This window comes from Lepisma saccharinum, chromosome 26, assembly GCF_977018435.1.
Source record: "Lepisma saccharinum chromosome 26, izLepSacc3.1, whole genome shotgun sequence".
In the NCBI taxonomy this organism is placed as follows: Eukaryota; Metazoa; Arthropoda; class Insecta; order Zygentoma; family Lepismatidae; genus Lepisma; species Lepisma saccharinum.
This window is the reverse complement of record NC_139254.1, coordinates 53442527-53462354: the sequence shown is the minus strand read 5'-3', so window position 1 is coordinate 53462354 and position 19828 is coordinate 53442527. Positions and strand designations below refer to the sequence as shown.

Genomic DNA, 19828 nt, shown 5'->3' with positions numbered 1-19828 from the left:
TGAGAATATCTAGACAATAGCAAAAGTAAACCACACGAAGATTATTTGACACGAGCAGAAATTTAAAAAAAAAAACAGCTGCGCCTTAAGTCCCTCTCGAAAGCATATCTGGAACTCCTTCGGCTGATATCCCAAGAGATGTTCTTATACTTTCTGCAAGCTCAAACAACAGAAATACAAGAGAAACCTCTTTACATCTCATTGGCATTTGGGAGCATTTCTACAGGAAAATTTTCTTCAAACAGGTTTCATTGAGTATCCAAGAAAACTGAATACAATAAAAATACATTTTTTTGTGTTTTCAGTGCAATGTTTTAAGAATGAAAAAAAATACATATGTACATACTTTGCTGGAGTCCAGGGTTAAAATTTTTAAAATAGTCTTGTAGGGCTGGTACCTGGAACTTGCAAAGTTACATTTTGTTCACTTTCTCAAGTGAAAATTCATTTCAACATTTCATTCCAAACCTTTTGATCTCAGTTCTTCTGCTATACCTGACAAGCAGTAATTTTTCAAACAGCACTTACGTGACACACCAGAAACAAGATAAAATGTTTTGTTGTGTACACAATATATAAATATTAGTAAAATAGCATTAGAAAGTCCTTTCACGTATTAAAACTTCACATGACAAAATTATATATAATTAGTTTGCACAAAAGGCAAAAAAAAAAAAAAAGCACAAAAATATAATTCACAGTGCAAAACAATTTACGAACACATCTTGTTCTGAAATGGCTGGAAGGTGGAACTTTCAATCCAGTCAACCTGACAAAACACAGTGTTAATAACAAAGTTGTGAAATAATGACAAATAGTTTTATAAAAGCAAACTTCATTTTAATCACTAACACAACCTGACTGCACCTGCCAGCACTGGAGCAAACAGCAACTTCATTTTTCTTAAGTCATTCTACAAACCCCACCAAAAAAACTCCACACACAATCACTGATGTTATGGAACGATGCCAACAATCAATGCCACAGAATTGTTTAGTACCGTCAACATGTCTCCCCCCTCCCCCCCCCCAATGTTTAACTCCATTTTCAACGCTATGCATAAAAAATAAATACACTTAGAATTTCCATTTAGCTGCGCACTTCCGGAGATTCAAAAGGACTTTGTTTCCAACCACAATCACTGAAAACCAGCTGCAGGATTCACTTTCAACCAAGTAGTTCAAATTCATCATCAGAATCATCAAACTGGCGATCTAGTTCATCTAATGCTGGAATAGAAATAATGCAAATGATTGGTGTAACTGAACTTTGTGCTGTTGAGTCTAGTGGTGCATTCGACAATTTAAAAATTGTTCAGGCTGCTCCGTGAATGGATGAACAATACTTTCTGACAATACATGATGTAAAATGGGCTGAGCCAAGACAGAAGTCGATGAATTGGTATTGGGCTGACTAGTGGTATTGGCACATATTTTTGGTAAATAAAAAAGCAAAATTTCGGTACAAAAACAGTCAATTTTGGGTCCAAAAGCGGTGAATAAAATGAAATTACGCTGTTATAGCGGTGAAAAAGTGCCATATAAAATGAAATTTTGGTTTTAAAAATGTGAATATAATCCCAAATTTGATTTAAAAACTGCACTATTACACAAAATAAATATATCCCTTCTAATAGCACATTAAATCATTACCAGAATATTAAGTTTATTCCTGTACAAAGGAGTCCATTTTTGCTTCTCAAATATTTACAGCAGAATTAATCAATTTTCTATGAATTGCATAACTCACAGGATACTCCAGACTTCAGAAAGTGTCGCGTCGGTATATAAACGGAAAATTTCGTGTTTAAGTCTATTTCGCATTTTACAGTTCATTTCGTGACAAACCAGGGTAGGAAAATGCACCTCACACCTTTCAGAAATATGAAATATTAGCATTACAATGAGTCATTTCACATTTCGTGTTTTCGACAAAAACGAAATATGCATGCCTCTAGGTATTAGTAATGAAAAGCATCCATTAGAATTTCTTTCCTGATCCTGATCTACCTGGCACTTTGGTCATTTGCAGGGTCTGCAAAAATGCCATGTAACACTTCTGTGGATATTTTGCAAAAAAATTGAAGTTTCCATTTACGAGGATATTTTTTTTAAAAAAAAGTGATTATGTGCTCATAACTGTATACTTATTATTATTATTATTGTGGAGGGTGAAGTTACTGCATTACTTCTTAATAGTCTGCAGTTGAGTATAGTGCATATTGGAAAATTTCTGTCAATTTTCCCAGCGGAATCGTTCTTTCGCATTTCGCAGAGGGAACACTATATTGTCTGCACTATGTCATAGATGGCATTGAAGCGATGTTTCCATAGAGAATCGTCTGGTTTCCAAAACAAGTCATAGTCATAAGAACTTATGTCTGTACTTAGGCAGGGTGCTCTAGCACTTATGAATCACACAATTTTAACAGTTTCCCCACTGAATTTGCAACATGGCACCTTGAGATCTGGTGCAGCACAATCGCATTTCTCGCCAGAACTGCTTGTTGTTTTCGAGGAACAGCTGGATGAAGGCAATTCTCCAGAAAGTTCCTGTAATGCTCACTGTTCACAGTAACTCCATTCGGCACTGCGTGACACAGGAGAATCATCTTATAGTCGTAGGAAATAAGAGCACCACCTTAATGTTGCTGGGTGGTTGCTGAAACTCCTGCGATCTTCCCAAATCAGCATGGGGAACCACTGAACCCCTGTTGGATATTGAGGTGCCTCATCACCACAAGCTTTAACAGCATTTCTTTCATGTGCAACTTGAATTTTGATGAATGCAGTACCCAATAACACTACAGTCAGCAAAGTGCTGCCACCACACATCGATCGGTGGAACTATGACATGCCACACGTAGAGGTAGCATAAAGCCATTATCTGAATCCACCATTCTTTGTTAATAAACAGATGAGATATTGTTGAGTAATTACTTTTTTTAAAATGATCCTCATATTTTGGACCAGTATTGTGTGAAAAACTGGATTTTATGATTATCAGAGGCATGGATATTTCATTTGTTGATGAAAACACGAAATGCGAAATAACATGCTGTAATATTCATTTTTCTTGTATCTGAAAGGTGTGAGGTGCACTTTCCTACTCTGTTTTGTCACAAAATGATGCAAAAGAAATGAACTGCAAAATGCGAAATAAGACTTAAACATGAAATTTATAGTTTATTTACCGATGCAACACTTTCTGAAGTTTGAATTATCCTACGAATTATGCAATTCACAAAATTGATTAATTCTGCTGTAAATATTTGAGAAGCAAAAATTGACCCCTACAGAAATAAACTTAATACTCTGGTAACTACATAAATGTGCTATATTTATTTTGTGTAATACGTGCACTTTTTACATCAAAATTTGGGATTATATTCATCATTTTAAAACCAAAATGTCATTTGATATACCTCTTTTGATCTGATTTTCCACTGCTAGAAGAACAAAATTTTATTTACCACTTTTGAACCCAAAATTGACTGCTTTTGTACCGAAATTTCACTTTTTTATTTACCAAAAATATGTGCCTCTAGTGATTATGTAACAGGTATTGTAATTCTTGAATATTTTAAAAGAAATTGAGGTATATAATTTGTTTAAGTTGAGTTTTAAGTCCACTTTATGCACAGTAAGGCTAATCGGGACTGGACCTTCAGTTTAAAGTGGGATCGAAACCACTGTGCCATGTGCCTCCACCGGGTATTGAACCCGGGACCAGGTATATAATTGGGATGGAATACTTATACACTAATGTTAATCAATTTTTTCAACAACTTTTAATTATTACAATTTTCAAACATCAGTATTGGTGGGAATTGGTACAAGAATCTCCATCGGTTACCAACTCAGTTCTAGATGTAACCTCAACAAAATCTATGCAACAACTTACAATTGAAGGCGAAGTCTCATTGCCACTTATACCAGCTTTCCTGACAAGTTCAAGAAGCACCCCCACTTTTCTTCAAGATGCTGCTTCAACACCAAAATTTTACAGCTCCCACTGTGGATCAAACATGCACCAAGGCCACCAGTGGGCTACGGACACGTCCAACAAGAAAGTAACATTTCGACAAGGTTTCAAAAAATGTGCTTCCTTTTGTAAAGGAAGAACAGGGCTGCTGAAAATACTGATGTGCTAAAACTCACACTGGAAGTTCAAAATATTGTGAGCCCGGTGTTGGCAATACCAAAATATTGTACTAGAAACGTATTTTTGAGCCTTCAGTATTTTGATATCTTAGATACTTTTGACATAGTTTTTTTTTTTTAAATTTCTTCCAATATCCTTGGCATTTTTTGATCAATTGACTTGTTTTATTTTACTTCACTTTTCTTGCTAGTCGTGATGAGTGATGAAATGATGAAGAGACACTCGCAAAAAACACCCCTGCCATTGTAGCATGCTGTGCTAACCATGTTGCCACAGAGATCAACTGCCATATTTGGAATTTATGGTATTTTCAGTATTTCCATTCTGCACTTGGATTGGCAATACTGAAATATCAGTACACTGAAAACATATTATTACCATATTTGATACTATTTATGTGTTGTTGGTATTTTCAGTATATCAATATTTTTCGGTATGCAACAAATACCAAAATCTGGTATCTAAAACCAGAGGCATACTCACGGTATAAACATGTAGCTCCAAGGGATGACTCAGCCCCGTCCTCCAACGGAGACCAGTTGCGAGGCCGCTCATTGCACAGTTCAAACAGAGGCTGCTTTTCACACGTGACTACTTTCTGCTGTATCTGCTGAGTCAGCACATCGAACTCGGACTCTGTTCTGCAGAAGAAGCACTGAAATAAACAAGGAGCATATCAATGAACAATATATTGTTGGTTTAGAATTATTAATCTCTCTTATTTTCTATATACATTCAAATGAATGTATGTGTGTGTGGTGTGTATACTTGTTTGTTCCGGTATAACTCTCGAACGCCTGGAGCAATTTCAACCAAACTTGGTACGTGTATCACTTGCAATCTGGAAATAAATACTGTGGGGTGCAAGACACCCCTGGCACCCTAGGGGTGGGGTGGGAAGGGGTGACATGTAAAAATAATCGGGAACCACCGATATTCAATTCCGCACAAACAGACATCCGTGACTCTATGCAATCCGCACAACGATAGTGTTTCTTGGGTTGTCTAACATTCAGGCTGTGTTACGAATGGAATCCATAGTTTTCGTCACACTCCCAATGCGGTTCAACTCCAAGTTCATCACCTATCGGCATGGGGGATGAGAGGGGGGTGAAAAACAAAATGCGAAAAATGACCTAGATTAGTGTCGAATCCATAGTTTTCAGTCTCTCTAAGTTAATTGGTGACATTCACGATCACATTTAAAATTAGTTACATTTTACACTATAGTTAGAATTCATTATTTTCCTGTCTAATACAAGGTTGGGATAAATAAATACCCGGGCAACACTGGGTAATTAGCTAGTTATAAATAAGTATGAAGTTTGATTGTTTGAAGCCCACTTTATGGACGGATGTGATTAGCACAGCATGCTACGATAGCAGGGGCCTCAGGTTTGAATCACATCCTGGGCACTGGCATTTTTTGTGTCTCTCCCTTCATCAATTCCATCATATCATCACTCATCCTTATCATCGCAATTAGCAAAGTCACAGAAAAGTGATGCTAAATAACAAAAACCAAATTCAATCAAATCAAGATAGACAAATCGGAACTGGACCTACAGTTTAAACTGGGATCAGAACCACTATGTGCCTCTATGAATATCAAAGCTGGGATGCTGTAGTAATGTCCATATTGTTATAAATCTACAAGCTGCATCTTTCAGTTGTCTCATTCCACTGCCATAGGCAACCGCTACTAGATTTGAAGGCCTCCCCCATGGCACAGTGGTAGCGTCATTGCCTTGTAATCAAGGGGTCCCGGGTTCGATACCCGGTGGAGGCACAAATGGTTCGGATCCCACTTTAAACTGTAGGTCCAGTCCCGATAAACTGTAGGTCCAGTCCCGATTAGCCTTACTGTGCATAAAGTGGACTTAAAACATAAACTCAAACTAGATTTGAATTTTAAACTTGTGTTTCTGGACTGGAATTCATCCATCCACCCTGCCAGTTTGATTCAAGGTCGTTGAACACCCTGTATTTACACATGTATAATGTACATGTGTGTCAGATGGTCACTAGATTTCAGGCAAAATGTTTTTCGTATGACAAATACCAATGTTATGGTTCCTGTGTGATGAAGGTTGCGCACTTGATCTGCAGCAGAAATGTCTGACTGTGAAGCGATTGCTGATGAAAAAAATTAGCTCAAATATTTATTACCAGGTGGAAATGTCGCATTCTGGTGCACAGTGATCAATATCGTGGGAAACACTTTGTGCGAGCATTGATCACGCTGCCTTATGCTTCCAAAAGGGCATTCACATGTATGGTGTGCATATTGAATCCTGGATTAGAAACAAAGCTTTCCATGTTTGGCTTCTGGTTGTTGTCATTTCAGGGCCTCATTTCCACCTGGTGGTGAAAATTTGAACCATTTTTTTCATCAGCATTTGCTTTTCCGTGGTCTCAATAACCTCTATATCAAGTTTCACCACATCTGTTTCTTCAAATGGGTTCCAGAAAACTCGGAGTAGGGGTTTTATGTATGACCAACCTGTATGACAGGGGTTCAAACACTTTTTCGTTTCACAGCACCCGTATTGTTTCAAGATATTTCCGCCGTGCCCAAGTCACAATGTAGGCTTATCTAACACTTGCAACGCTCAGTGTGGTTTGTTTGCTTGCCTTTAGTTATAGATCGACCACAAGGGGAAAAACCTTGGACAAAAAGTCCCCGTGCAGCTTTCCCTTCTTCCCTTCAGCTCGGGCCATAAGGAAGCATGGTCCACTCTCCCCTTCCCCTCCTCATGGAAGTATGGTGCACATGAGTCGCGGGTCTGCGCAGGCTGTTTTGCTTGTGGTTCCACTGGCATAGAGTGACTTTTTCAAAAGTGTTACGGGTCGCGGTCATCAGATGTTATCATCTCCACCCTACCCCCCCCCCCCAAAAAAAAAGCCTTTGATCTGGATTTTTGTTCATTTCCTTCTTCTTCTTTTTTTTTCAATCCGCTCAGTGATTTATTTAGCCACAGTCACTCATGAGAGGGTGAACAGTGAATAGTAGTCGAGCCTTGTCAACCATCTCTGTGTCTTTGCAAAGAGGTGAAAAGGGGAAGAAGAACCACACATTCGGGTCAGTTTGACGTTTCTGATGAGCAGACGACAGAATTCCCCTCCTCCAGCGGTGGAAGGGAAGTCCAGATGTACGTTCTACTGTTGCCAACTTAGTTTTTTGGAGCAAGGTTTGTCCAAATCATGAATCGCATAAGTACTTATATTTTCTTCTATTACGTAAACGGTTTCAGTTGTAGTTAAATCCAGCTTTGGCTTTGCAGTCTAGCTCTTGTTGCTTCAGAGAAATAGTATCTCCGTTTTAGGCGGGATTTAGCTCTTTTCTGGAAATCCAATATGACAACACCTGCTGATCCGGTATGCCGCAGCGGCAATAGGGCCCCTAAACAGGCATATGAATAACCCCTTAGGACACTTGCCTCCAAGTCCCTTTCATTGGCACCCTTTCCTCCTGTTGCCTTTTGAGGGTAGAGGAACGGCCTGTCTCTTCGCTTTTGTCGGCTGCAGAAAAAATATCCTCTGAAATATACACTCAACTCGGTTAACTTATTTAACAATGTTGTTATTTTATTAAGAAAAAACTTTTTAATTTCTTTACATTTTTCTGTTACCTGCGGTAACACCGGCATCCCAGGTGCCATGGCACATACTTTGTGAATCACTGCTGTATGATATGCACTACACCATAGTTCTTTTGAACTAAAATTTTGGAAAAAGTGTTATACATGCGTAAATATGGCATTACAATTACAAAGACATTCATGTATCCATATCTTGCATCAACTGAAAAATAATGCAAAATAAAGTACTTACTACAGCGACTGAGGGATCCATGTGTAAAATATTTATCCTACTCGCATACTGACAGTGGTACGTGCTATCACACATTTTCTCTTGCTCCTGTTCCTTATCCTCTACAAATCCTGCCTGTTGTGTCGTGTGAGGGTCCAGGAACACAACTTCATCCCCTAGAAGGAAGTGCATTGATGACTATTAATCAAATTCGAACTACAGCAATATGGGCATCTGACAAAGACTGCTATCAAACATTACTTAACATATCTGCTGCTGGTGATGCACATGTGTGTCTTTTATGCATACGTGTGTAATGGTTATTTGTGGCACATTGCTATAGAGCGACCGCAAGGAAAAAAACCTTTGACGAAAAGTCCCCGCACAGATTTCCCTTCTTCCCTTCAGCTCGGGCCAAAAGGAAGCATGGCCCACTCTACCCCTCCAGGGAGTGCAGTGCACAGGAGTTGCGGGTCTGCGCAGTTCTTTTTTGCTTGTGGTTCCACCATAAAGGATTCCAAAGTAAACAATAGATTAGTTTCTGTTGCATGCTTTTTCTTTGTATTAAGGACTCCAATTAGGGTGAGGTTGGGTAAGTGGACCATCCCCCACCTCATTGTGTTTTGTTTTTTCAGTTGTTACATTTGGAAAAAAATATGACATTTTAAGGTACCGTTTTCTGAGGTTGCAAGGGATTTTTTTTTACAAATATGAAGCAGCAGATTAATCCTTGGTAATTAATTAATTATTTTACAGGAATCAGTGTGTAGTACAAAAAACAGTTTACATATTCGTAAACTACATTATTATTAAGATGGTCATAAAAAATAGGGTGGCTCACTTGAAGATAAGTAAGCCAGGTATGTAACAATCTCAAATCGCTTAATAGTAATTAAAAAATAAATGATTAGAGTCTGTAGCGATGAAGACATTAACATTTTTCTCATGTGCTTTACCTTGTTGCAGGTTAGTAATTTTATTTTACTTTTATACAGGGAAATAGTTGTTTTTAACAAAACAAAATAAATGGTCAGTGTTGGCCTTATGGCAAGTGTAATACTCAGTCAAAGTTGAACTATGCCATTTTAGATGTTGTGCATTTACCCCTTACTCTACATTCTACTTACAGTGGAACCTTGATTTTACGTTCTTCGGGGGACCAAGCCTAAACACATTAAAATGCAGGAAAATGTAAAATCGAGGAAAATTTTATAACATTTTGCTGTATTGGGATCAAGATTGAATGTTTAATACTTTAAATCTGAGAATGTAAAATCTGGGTTCCACTGTACTTAATTTTGTGTGTGTGTCTTGATTTTAATTTGCAAATTTATAAATATATAAAATTTACAATGTGTATATATTATTGGAGTATAGTGATTAAACAAAAATAGGTAAAATAAAGGAAAGAAAAATAATTCTGTAAATATGTCAGCATTGTGATCAATAATAGAAAATTGCATAAAACCCAAATAATGAGACACTTGTGCATCAAAAGGGACAGGGTATCAAAAGTTTATACTAAATGCCTCTGATGCATATGACAATTGAATTAACATCTCTATGAAAACTGTGGGTTTTACAATATACATTTATGCAACATTGCATTTCATGCTACTACTAAACAGAAACCAGTAACAATGGGAAAACACACCAAAAATCTCCTGCATATGGCAATAGCCAATAGCAGCGCACTGCAGCGGTGCCATGTCGAAATCTCACACTGAAAAGAGACAGCGTGGTTGAGCGAAACGCCTTGTCACGGAACTAGGCAATGCCACACGTCTGTGATTCACTCGTGCTGTTCAGCCGTTCAAGGCCATATGCAGGAGATTTGACGCACACTCTACACCTACAATTTTAAGTATGGTCATTTTGGAGGTGATGTGATCAGCACCATGCTCTGGCTGCTTTTAATCCCCAGATATCCATTGATTTGAGGCTGGGTGAGTACCAGAGCCACTTTATGCGAGGGACAAGGCTGGAAAAATTCAGGCCATAAATCACCCAGCCTGGCAGTGGCAGTCAAGATATCCTACCATCTCGACCACTGCGGCTCTCAAAACATATACTGAGAATGAAATCTGAGATCTGTTCAACAGCACTTACAAAATAAAATTAGGAAATGTTAGAATTAAACTGAATGTTATTCTTATTTCTCTTGTAGTCTACAGTTATTACAAGCATAAAAACACAGTTTTTCGTTGTGACGTTTCAGGAGAACACATGCTCCCTTCATCAGACATTTATTTTTACTTTGACTAAAGATACAGTTATAACAATGGTTAAGAATTTTTTAAATAAAAAAGAGAATCAGTTATACAATGGATGTTGTCAATGTTACATTGTTGTAATATAGCAACATAACTGAAAAAACAAGCAGTCCATTTTATTTTTATTTCAGATAAAAATTTTGATCACATTATATTTATTAAAAAAAAAATATTATGAATCCCAAATATCATCAGGCAATTCAAAATCATCATTGCTTTCACAGAGTTTCTTGATAAATTACTCCACTTATGAAAAGAAAACTTCACAGTGGGTCTATGTTCCCATTTTCATTATTTAAATGTTATGCACCAAATATTATTCTAAAAGTAATTAAACCTTTGCCATATAATGAAGACACTAAAAAATGAACTCAATATTCACAAAATTATCAAAGCATTTTTAAAAAATAACGTATTTTTTCAAATTTTTCAACACATTTTTCAAAATGAATTGAAATCGTACAACTTATATGGGCTTAGAAAGGAACTATTTCATTCTCAGTAAATGAATTTTAGTCTTAAGGTGTCTTGGTTTCCTGAACTGTCTCAAGTTTACACACACACACACACACACATACACACTTACATACACAACCTTTCATGACCAATCACTCTACTCTCAGGTTTTATTTGTGTGCGCGCATGCATGTCTGTTCTGGGAAATGAAGACAAAATGTTGCAACAAGAATAAAAACTCTAATAGTAGCAATTACTGTATTATTTTGTAATATTCAACAGTGGTTAATGCTAACTTTTAAGAACTGATGCTCAAAGCCACACAATTACTTGTAGTTATAAACATGAAACATAGGGATAGTTGCCTAGTGAACCAGAACCCATCATAGCAAACTTTGGTGCAATTCACAGCTGTGTTTGAAATCCCACTCCCACTGCATTTGACTTGTTACTCTTGGTGAAATTAACCCTCCGTCATCCGCATCCTCATAGCAGCACAAATATCCCGTGCACGGCACTCAGTGCCGCCTTATCAAAACCAACGCTATTTACGTGAATTATTGATGCAAGTCGAGGTTGAATTACACTAGCACTTACTGGAAATCAGGCGAAATATACATGAATGCAAACATGTCCATTTCGGACATTTCTATTAGCTATTAAAAGAAAAGTGACCAAAAATGACAGACTCTCATACAATTACAAGCTTAGACTCTTGAAGCAAATGCACCAAAATATTATTCTAAAAGTTATTAAAACTTTGCCATATAATGAAGACACTAAAAAATGAACTCACCATTAGCAAAATTATCAAAGTATTTTTAAAAAATTTTCAACATATTTTTCAAAAATTTCAACGTATTTTTTCAAATTTTTCAATGCATTTTTCAAAAACGAATTAAAATTGTACAACTTATATGGGCTTAGAAAGGAACTATTTGTTTCAAAATTCTCTGTCAAAATTTTACTGACTCGCAGAAAAAGCAATCGAATGTAGAAAACACACCTCAAAGAAACTTACAAAATATCTCTAAAATGTTCAAATCTCAATTTGTTTCTCGTGCTCTTACGAGGTATAGTAAGAAAAGACATACTGACTCAAATATAAGGAACCAAATGTTGTCACTTTTCAATATAATTATTAAGACAACTCTGATTTAAGGTACGAAATGTTCCCACCCACGGTACTGAGTGCCGCCAAAGGGAGACTGATCACTTCAGAGGCGTGTAAGCAACTGAAAGAACGACAGAAAAAAGGTGTCAAAGCCTCTATGTTTTCGAGGAAATAGTGAAGATAAGTTACCTGGTGCTTTCCCGACCATTAAACATTCTAAGGTGGCACTCAGTGCTCCGCACGATTTACAGAGGGTTAAGCATCTTGTGGCTTCTCTTATGCAAGTTAAAATTATTTAACTTTAGTTAAGTTGTCATAGTTGTCAATTCTTTTAGATAATTTTTAGCAGCAATAGCATCATGGCATGAATACACAGTTAAGCAGGGGAAATTGTTCCAAACAGTGGGAGGTCCTAAAATGCACCACATTGCTTTCGTTGAATTGCACCAAAGCGATCTGGTTACAGAAGCTTAACACTTTATTTTCTTCAATAGTCAAGTGCAATGGAGGAAAAGTGGACAGCAGAGAATGTGAAATTGGTATAGGGTAAAGAGATCTCGGAATATATTAAATCTACTTAGAATGAATACAAGGGAAAACCAGGGGCAGCAGATTAGATTATAGAAAGTACACAATTGATCAACAATAACAAGAGGGACATTCAAACGGTATTTCAGAGAAGTTTGTTGGAGCTTGGATCATGGTGTGAATGTTTCATGGAATAGAGATGAAATAGCATTTTTACATTGTGAGGAGTGCGAATAAACTACAAGTTCAATGTTCACAGATTTATTCAAGGTGTAAAAGTTAATCAGATATTTTGTTCTTTATGTTGAGGATAAGTGTATTTGATTTGTCTTTAGCATTTTTCTTTTCCTGTACAGAAAATATTTTATTACAAAGATGTGCTATGATTATGGCTCCAAATAATTCCAATTGCAATAAAGTTTTCTAAAATACATAAAAGCTTAAAAAATAAAAAGCTACAAAAATGTATTTAAAAAACTGTAATTTAGGCAACTCCCTTCCACCTATATTTTCCTCACATGTATTAATTTGGTTGATCTTAGCCACAATGTGCATTGGAACGTACGGTTTTCACTGCTAAGAGGCTTCAAGATTGTTCATTTAAGTAATGCATAATCAAGTTACACACACACACTCATACAAAAAGCTCTGTGGCCCAACAGCCATTTGAGGCATGGCCTGCCAAGTGCATATTCATTGGATGATGTGTGATCGGCTAATCAAATCCCATCAGCGATGTTTTCTGACTTTCGAGGCTGGAGCCGACTGCTTCTTCTTTTCAAGTAGCCAAATGTAATCATAATGCTGGGTCAATACTGATGTTTTAGCTCCCACCGAGAAACGAACATGGGACTACTCGCACCAAAGGTAAGAGCACTAACCATTTGACTGTGTGTGTGTATAATAAAAAATGCACCCACATTTCGTAGGTCATAAAAACCATACAGTGCACGAAGAGCATTTATTCACTGAAACATTCTTGGTGTCATGGAATCGATTGGAATATTCCTGCTGATGCTTAATGTGGAATATAACATAAAATATTTGCAAAGTGGAAAAAATTTAATTTAAAAAATTTGAACTTCCGTCAACCCTTATATATTACAGATAAAACACTCTACTTTAGCCCAACTTTTAGACATTTAAATAAAACTTTGTAACTTACCTACAAAGCCAATAAAATACAGTGCATGATTTGGTTTACCCCCTATCACTCCCAGTGATTGTTTAAATGTGAAACAAGTCTGGAAAATAAAGACACAAATTATTATTTCACTCCTTCTTACTATTTTTCTTATAAACAATGAACACATAAAATTTTTGTCATGCAGTTTTGTAATAATATATTGGTTTCAACTAAATAGCAAAATTAGGGGTGAGCAAGTAACATTTAGAATTGATATCAATACCCTATTAATACTAACATAAAATAAGTTGAAAGAGTTTTGAGTGCAGTGTTCAAGCAGGCACCAATGTGATTCAATGAACAAAGGAAATCAGATGCTAAAATAAGCATAGGTACTACATCACTGAACTAAAATAGAAAGAAACAACATGAAACAAAAAACTATATATCAAGTAAGAGTAGGTAACGTTTTTCTAGACACTGCAAAATGGACAGGAAAGTTACAAATTGATTTCAGGCATATGTTGAACAATCTACAACATGTTATTTTCAAAAAATAAGATGGAATATCGCAGTCGTTACAGACATACAGTATCAAAGTTACATCACAACCAACCTTAAGTATATCATAACGATTTAGATGACAAAGATATTTTTGGGGAGAAAATGGACACTGCAGATATACATGATGTAGAATCCAATAGCAATCAATGTTTATTTTGTGAAATAAGTGAAGTTTTAAATCAAATTTAAGATTATACAGTAGAGTCTCACTTATCCGACATAAACGGGCTGGCAGAACGTCGGATAAGCAAAAATATCGGATAATAGGGAGGTGTTAAGAAAAAGCCTATTAAACGTCAAACTAATGTTATAATTTTACACATTACGAACCTAATACAGTAATCACGTCTCTGAGTAGCGAATGACAAACACACGAGTCATAGTGAAGGCAAACGCCATGCGGCAGAGTTGAGATAAACTAAAAATAGATTACGCTCATGCTCGCAACTTGCAGTTCTTGTTGACGATTAATGATTTATTTTTTTCGGTGGTATGTCGGATAATACGGAATGTCGGATAAGCGAAGGTCGGATAAACGAGACACTACTGTATTCACAATTTAAAAACCAACATGTAATTTTACATACCACTTTTGATCCAATTTTTCACTGCTATAACACCAAAATTTTATTTTATTTACCGCTTTGGAATCAAAATTGACTCTGTGTACAGAAATTTTTATTTTTTTATTTACCAAAAATATGTGTCTAGGAATTGTTTTTTTCCTGCACTATGGTTCACAGCATGTTCATTACTTTTGTTTAGACTGTAGAACAGTACATTGCATCTAAAGATATCAGTTTGGCGGTTACGCGGAGATAGGTAATTAACTCTGATACACTTACTATTCATTTTTCCGCGATCGATTTCGCCACTCGTCTGGTGGCTTCGTCAAAAACCTCAAGGTGCGGCAACGGAAGGAAGCTCTACACCCGTACGAGAACGACAAAAAGTGAAAGTGCTGCATCAACTAGCACCGCCACAAACACAAGCGGAAGAAGAAGGAACCACGCCGGCTGCAGCAAGACAGTTCACGCCTGACAAAGCCACCATACGAGTGGCAATATCGATCGCTGAAAAAAAAAATCGCGGAAAAATGAATAGTAAGTGTATTAGAGTTAATTGTAGTACAGTAGTTTTGTTTTATTTTCTCTAACAATGCACATTTCGGATAATTCAAGTTTTTTCATGTCCTCTTGCAGTTTTGAGTGTGAGTTTATGCACAGATAGGTTAACCATGACTTGGTCTATGTTTCAAAAGATCCGAACCGCTAATGTTACTCACCGTATCAAACCCAGGATCCTTGTATTCACTTGAAGCTTGAATTTTAAAAAAAATCCACTGTATGTACAAACATTATGTAATAACGTGTCCACACAGCATGATACTGTTACCCAACTCCAATAGTACAAAGAATATTATAAATTTACCTTTAGTCCTCTAATATACACAGGGTTAATTTCACTAAGACCCAACCTTAGTGGAATTATCAACAACAGAGGTTTCCACGTCTCCTTCTTCTTCACTTCCCCTTCCCCTATGTGCAAATCAGAATCACTATCACTACTTGACTTGCATAACCTTTCTGAAAGAAATTAACAAAGTACAGATCAGTTCCTTGCAAAGCAATAATAACAGAAACAATTATGTCACTTTCAGAAATGTTAATAGCCTATTAATTTCAGGGAGTATGTGCTGTTTATCTGGGTTAATATTAGGGTACTAGTTTACTATCCTTTGGACACATTTATTTATTTTTACAGAAGAAACTACTTACCGTAATAAGTTCCTGTAGCATTGTCGAACATCGGGAAGGTGTTTTGTGTGGTGTGGGAATGTTTCATAGCTGAAATTCATGTTGTTTGTTGAAAATTAATTCTCCGACGGAGAATAGCTAGCCCCACGAACCATTGGCGCGTGGATAGGTTAGTTCTGTTAGGTTAGGAAACATAGTTAAAATTTGGTGTCATGTTAGTATCAGGATCTAGAAATTGGAAATAATTGCGAACCATTGACGCTAGCCCCATAAACCACTGGCGCTAGCCCCACGAACCATTGGCGCTAGCCCCACGAACCATTGGCGCTAGCCCCACGAACCATTGGTGCTAGCCCCATGAACCATTGGTGCTAGCCCCATGAACCATTGGTGCTAGCCCCACGAACCATTGGCGCTAGCCCCACGAACCATTGGCGCTAGCCCCACGAACCATTGATGCTAGCCCCACGAACCATTGATGCTAGCCCCACGAACCATTGACGCTAGCCCCACGAACCATTGACGCTAGCCCCACGAACCATTGGCACGTGGTTAGGTTAGGCAAACATAGTTAAAATTTGGTGTCGTGGTAGTATCAGGAATATATATATATTTGGTTGTGAAACAAAAAAAATCGCGAAAATCGACAGTTTCCATTCCGAAAACTAACGCCTTATTTTCGCTTATTTTGTAATTTCTAGATGTTCTACACCTTCAGGAATGTTCCGCGAAGCAGATATGTAAGTACGAATGTCAAAAATTGACGAAACGAAAAAATTAGAGGTGTCCGAAGGATAGTAAATTTTTACCAATATTAGGCCCGAGCTGAAACCACCTTGAACTGATTCACACCGACACCAATGGTTGAAGAAAGTAACAGATAAAAGTTGTTCAAAATATTGAATAATATTATAACTAGGGCTAGGATTTTGATGCAAATGCATCTTCTTTTTGCTAAGGCAGAATGTTGCATAAGTAGATAGGAACATGTTTTACATGTAAGTGAATAAATTGGGATGCCTTTCTTAGGGCATTTTTTTGCATTTCTTGACCCTTTTTGGAGTAAAGGTCATTTTGTCATTTTTCGACCTTTTAAAAGGTATATTATGCATTTTTCTACATTTTGGTGAAAGAAGGGGCATTTTACATGCAAATGTAACCCTTTGAAGGATAAAGGTTCCCTGACTCTCATGTCATTGCCTTCAGCGCAGTTCTGAACGATTGTGTTTGAAGAAACAAAGAAATTCTGTGCAGTATTGTTGATACAAGCTGTTCTGTAACAATTCAGCTCAAAACAATTTGATTTCCTCCTCTATCAGTTAATACATAGTCACCTAATGGATTATTGTTCAAATTTCCTCTTTAGTTGCACTCCATGGAATTGAAAGTGACTTAACAGCAAGTGATATTGTTCATTTCAAGTAGGCTCCTCTTGTGTCGGTGGGAGTCGAGAGATATTTTTCCGTGTACAAGGAAGGCTCTCTTGTCCGAAAACCGATAATCATTCACTTTTGAAAATTTGCATATGATTTTCATTGTGTAGTGCAACTCAGTCCTTAAAGTGTAAAAGATAATAAAAAGTGAACTTTCTTACCTGTACTACCATATGCAATGAACATGTGATAGATACTGTAATGTTAATTTGAAATTTGAATTTCTCTTGGTAGTTTATAAATTTGTTTTACAAATCTTTCAGAATTTTTAGGTCATTTTTCTAAGTTTACAGGGTATTTTCTTGAATGTGTTATATGCAGAAACACTTCTGATTTGAGAGTGTACAAAGGGGCCACCTCAAATTTTATTTTTGGTTTGATTATTTATGTCACTCCTATACCTTTCTTGGTTAACCATGATGATGATGAAAATGAACGATGAAATAAAGGACAAAAACAACACACTGAAATGTTCATGCATCAGGATTTAAACCTAGGACCTTCTGGATAACAAAAATAAATTTATTCTTGTAAAAGTCAACATTAACAATAATAGTAAAATAATTAATAAAAATATTATCGTAAGCCTAAACTCACCGTGAAGAGTGACAATGTCAGCAAAATTATTTTAAAAAAGTAAATACATTTTTTTTTTTCGCCTGAGCACTAAACAGATAGGGGATGTGCAGGTCCCAAGAGATATCTTTGGGATTTTTAATTGATTGATTCATTTGGTTTATTTTACTTCGCTTTTTGTGCCACTTTTGGATAACTTCCGAAGATGGGGATGAGTGATGATATGATAAAATTGATGAATGGACACACACAAATCTCCATCCCCAGGCCAGGATTCAAACCTGGGACCCCTGGCAGCGTAGCACGATGTGCTAACTACTCTGCCACGGGACCGGCTGTCACTTTTGGATATTGCTAAGTTAATGATGAGTGATGATACGATGAAATTGATAACGGAACTCCCCCATGCCAAGGCTGAGATTCCAACTCAGACCCCTGGCATCATAATGCACTGTGCTAGCCACTTCGCCACAACGGCTTAATTTAATTGTCTCAGTTTTTAACCCAAAAGTGAAATACTTAATATTATCTGAGTAATTTAATTCTATCATTGTCATCATCTGTTAAAGGTAACAAATAATACTTTTCATGCAAAGTTAGGACTGTAGAATGCTTACATCATATTTAACATTGTATAGTCAAGGACACTTCTGTGTTGTAACAATTCCACCGACTCTCCATGGCATCATTACAATCCAGAAATTAAAATTCGTTAAAACATTTCTAAAACACTGAATGGCAAGTATTGATACAAAGTACATTTTCTTTATTGGAAGTAAAGCTTAAGGTAAATACACTGCCCTCCATAAATTAAGCAACAAATGGTGATCATCCAATAGAATCAAACACAAGGCCGGAGGGTGTACATATTTTATTTGTAATGAAAGTGACCGTTGTCTGACACTAATAAGGGATATGATCCCTAACACATTCGTTGCTTTCTTTCAGCGTGCCCACCACTCTTCTTCTCTTTTCTCCAACTGTTTCCTATTTTACCTCACATTTTCTTGTTGTTGCTTAATTTCTGGAGGGCAGTGTATGTATGTACTGTGCAGTAACTCAATTTTGTTAAATCGTAAGGCAAGAAAGTATCCAAGTTATGCAGTGACCAGTCAAGGAATTAATTTATAACCTCCTTCAGGCATCTAATGTTCTTTTATTTATAAGATCATGAAATGTGCAGAATTCACTTGAATGCATGCATGACATGTAGTGCCTGGTAAAATAATAAAGATGTTCGAACAATGTTGAAAATTTAAATTTAAATTCACAGATAGGCTATTCAGGACTGGAGCTTAAGTGGGATCCAAACCACAATGTGTCTCCACTGGGTACCGAACCTGGGACCCCTTGATTACAAGTAACTGATTATTACCAGTAACTGAGTCTCCTGGCTATTCCCCTGGATAATCTGGTCAGCCTAGGTCTGTGCACAATATCAATTTTAGTGATTGTGACTGATTGATATTCTTTATTTTACTTCACTTTTTGTGCCACTTTTGGCTAATTTGCAAAGATGGGGATGAGTGATGACATGAAATTGATGAATGGACACTTGCAAATATCCATGCCCAGGCTGGGATTCGAATCCGGGACCCCTGGCATCGTAGCGCGATGTGCTAACCATCCGCCATGAGGGCCGGCCTCTGTTTTAGTAATATTGCAGATGGTGTGATTAGCACCATTCTCTGGCCACCTCGCCCACCACCTCTGCCCCTAGATACTCTTTTATTAGAGACAGGGTGCCCAAAATTCATACAAGATTAATATACTTTTTTCAGGAGTTACATGCAATTTTTGGTTCTATTTATAATTTCAATTTTATCAATAAGTATTGAAAAACGTACCAGTTTTTTCAAAATTGACAGAAATTATTAGCATTCTATTTTCTAACTAATACATAAAATTGTTACATATTTGTTGTGAATAATGAATCAAAAATTTCAGTGCAAAAACTTAACATATTTGTGATTCAAATTTAATTAATAAAATCACTCTTATTTATTGTGGTAAATAAAAATGCA

General features: G+C 36.7%; 2 protein-coding genes across 5 annotated transcripts in view; both read right to left on the bottom strand.

The window, feature by feature from the left end:
* LOC145979329 (MKRN2 opposite strand protein) overlaps positions 1-15916 on the bottom strand; it is a 398221-nt gene extending 382305 nt beyond the window's left edge. Inside the window, exon 1 of the mRNA XM_083112182.1 lies at positions 15817-15916. Within this exon, the coding sequence (XP_082968308.1) occupies positions 15817-15896 (80 nt within the window). The 5' untranslated portion in view covers positions 15897-15916. The remainder of the gene's footprint in view (positions 1-15816) is intronic.
* The window catches only part of Atg4a (Autophagy-related 4a), a 42745-nt gene continuing 23938 nt past the window's right edge, over positions 1022-19828 (bottom strand). For all 4 annotated transcript variants that reach the window (XM_083112177.1, XM_083112178.1, XM_083112179.1 and 1 more), the window contains exons 6-10: positions 15470-15624; positions 13514-13592; positions 7999-8153; positions 4648-4819; positions 1022-1229 (exon numbers count right to left, since the gene is read on the bottom strand). In XM_083112177.1, coding sequence (XP_082968303.1) covers positions 1168-1229; positions 4648-4819; positions 7999-8153; positions 13514-13592; positions 15470-15624 — 623 coding nt within the window. In that variant the 3' untranslated portion in view covers positions 1022-1167. The remainder of the gene's footprint in view (positions 1230-4647; positions 4820-7998; positions 8154-13513; positions 13593-15469; positions 15625-19828) is intronic.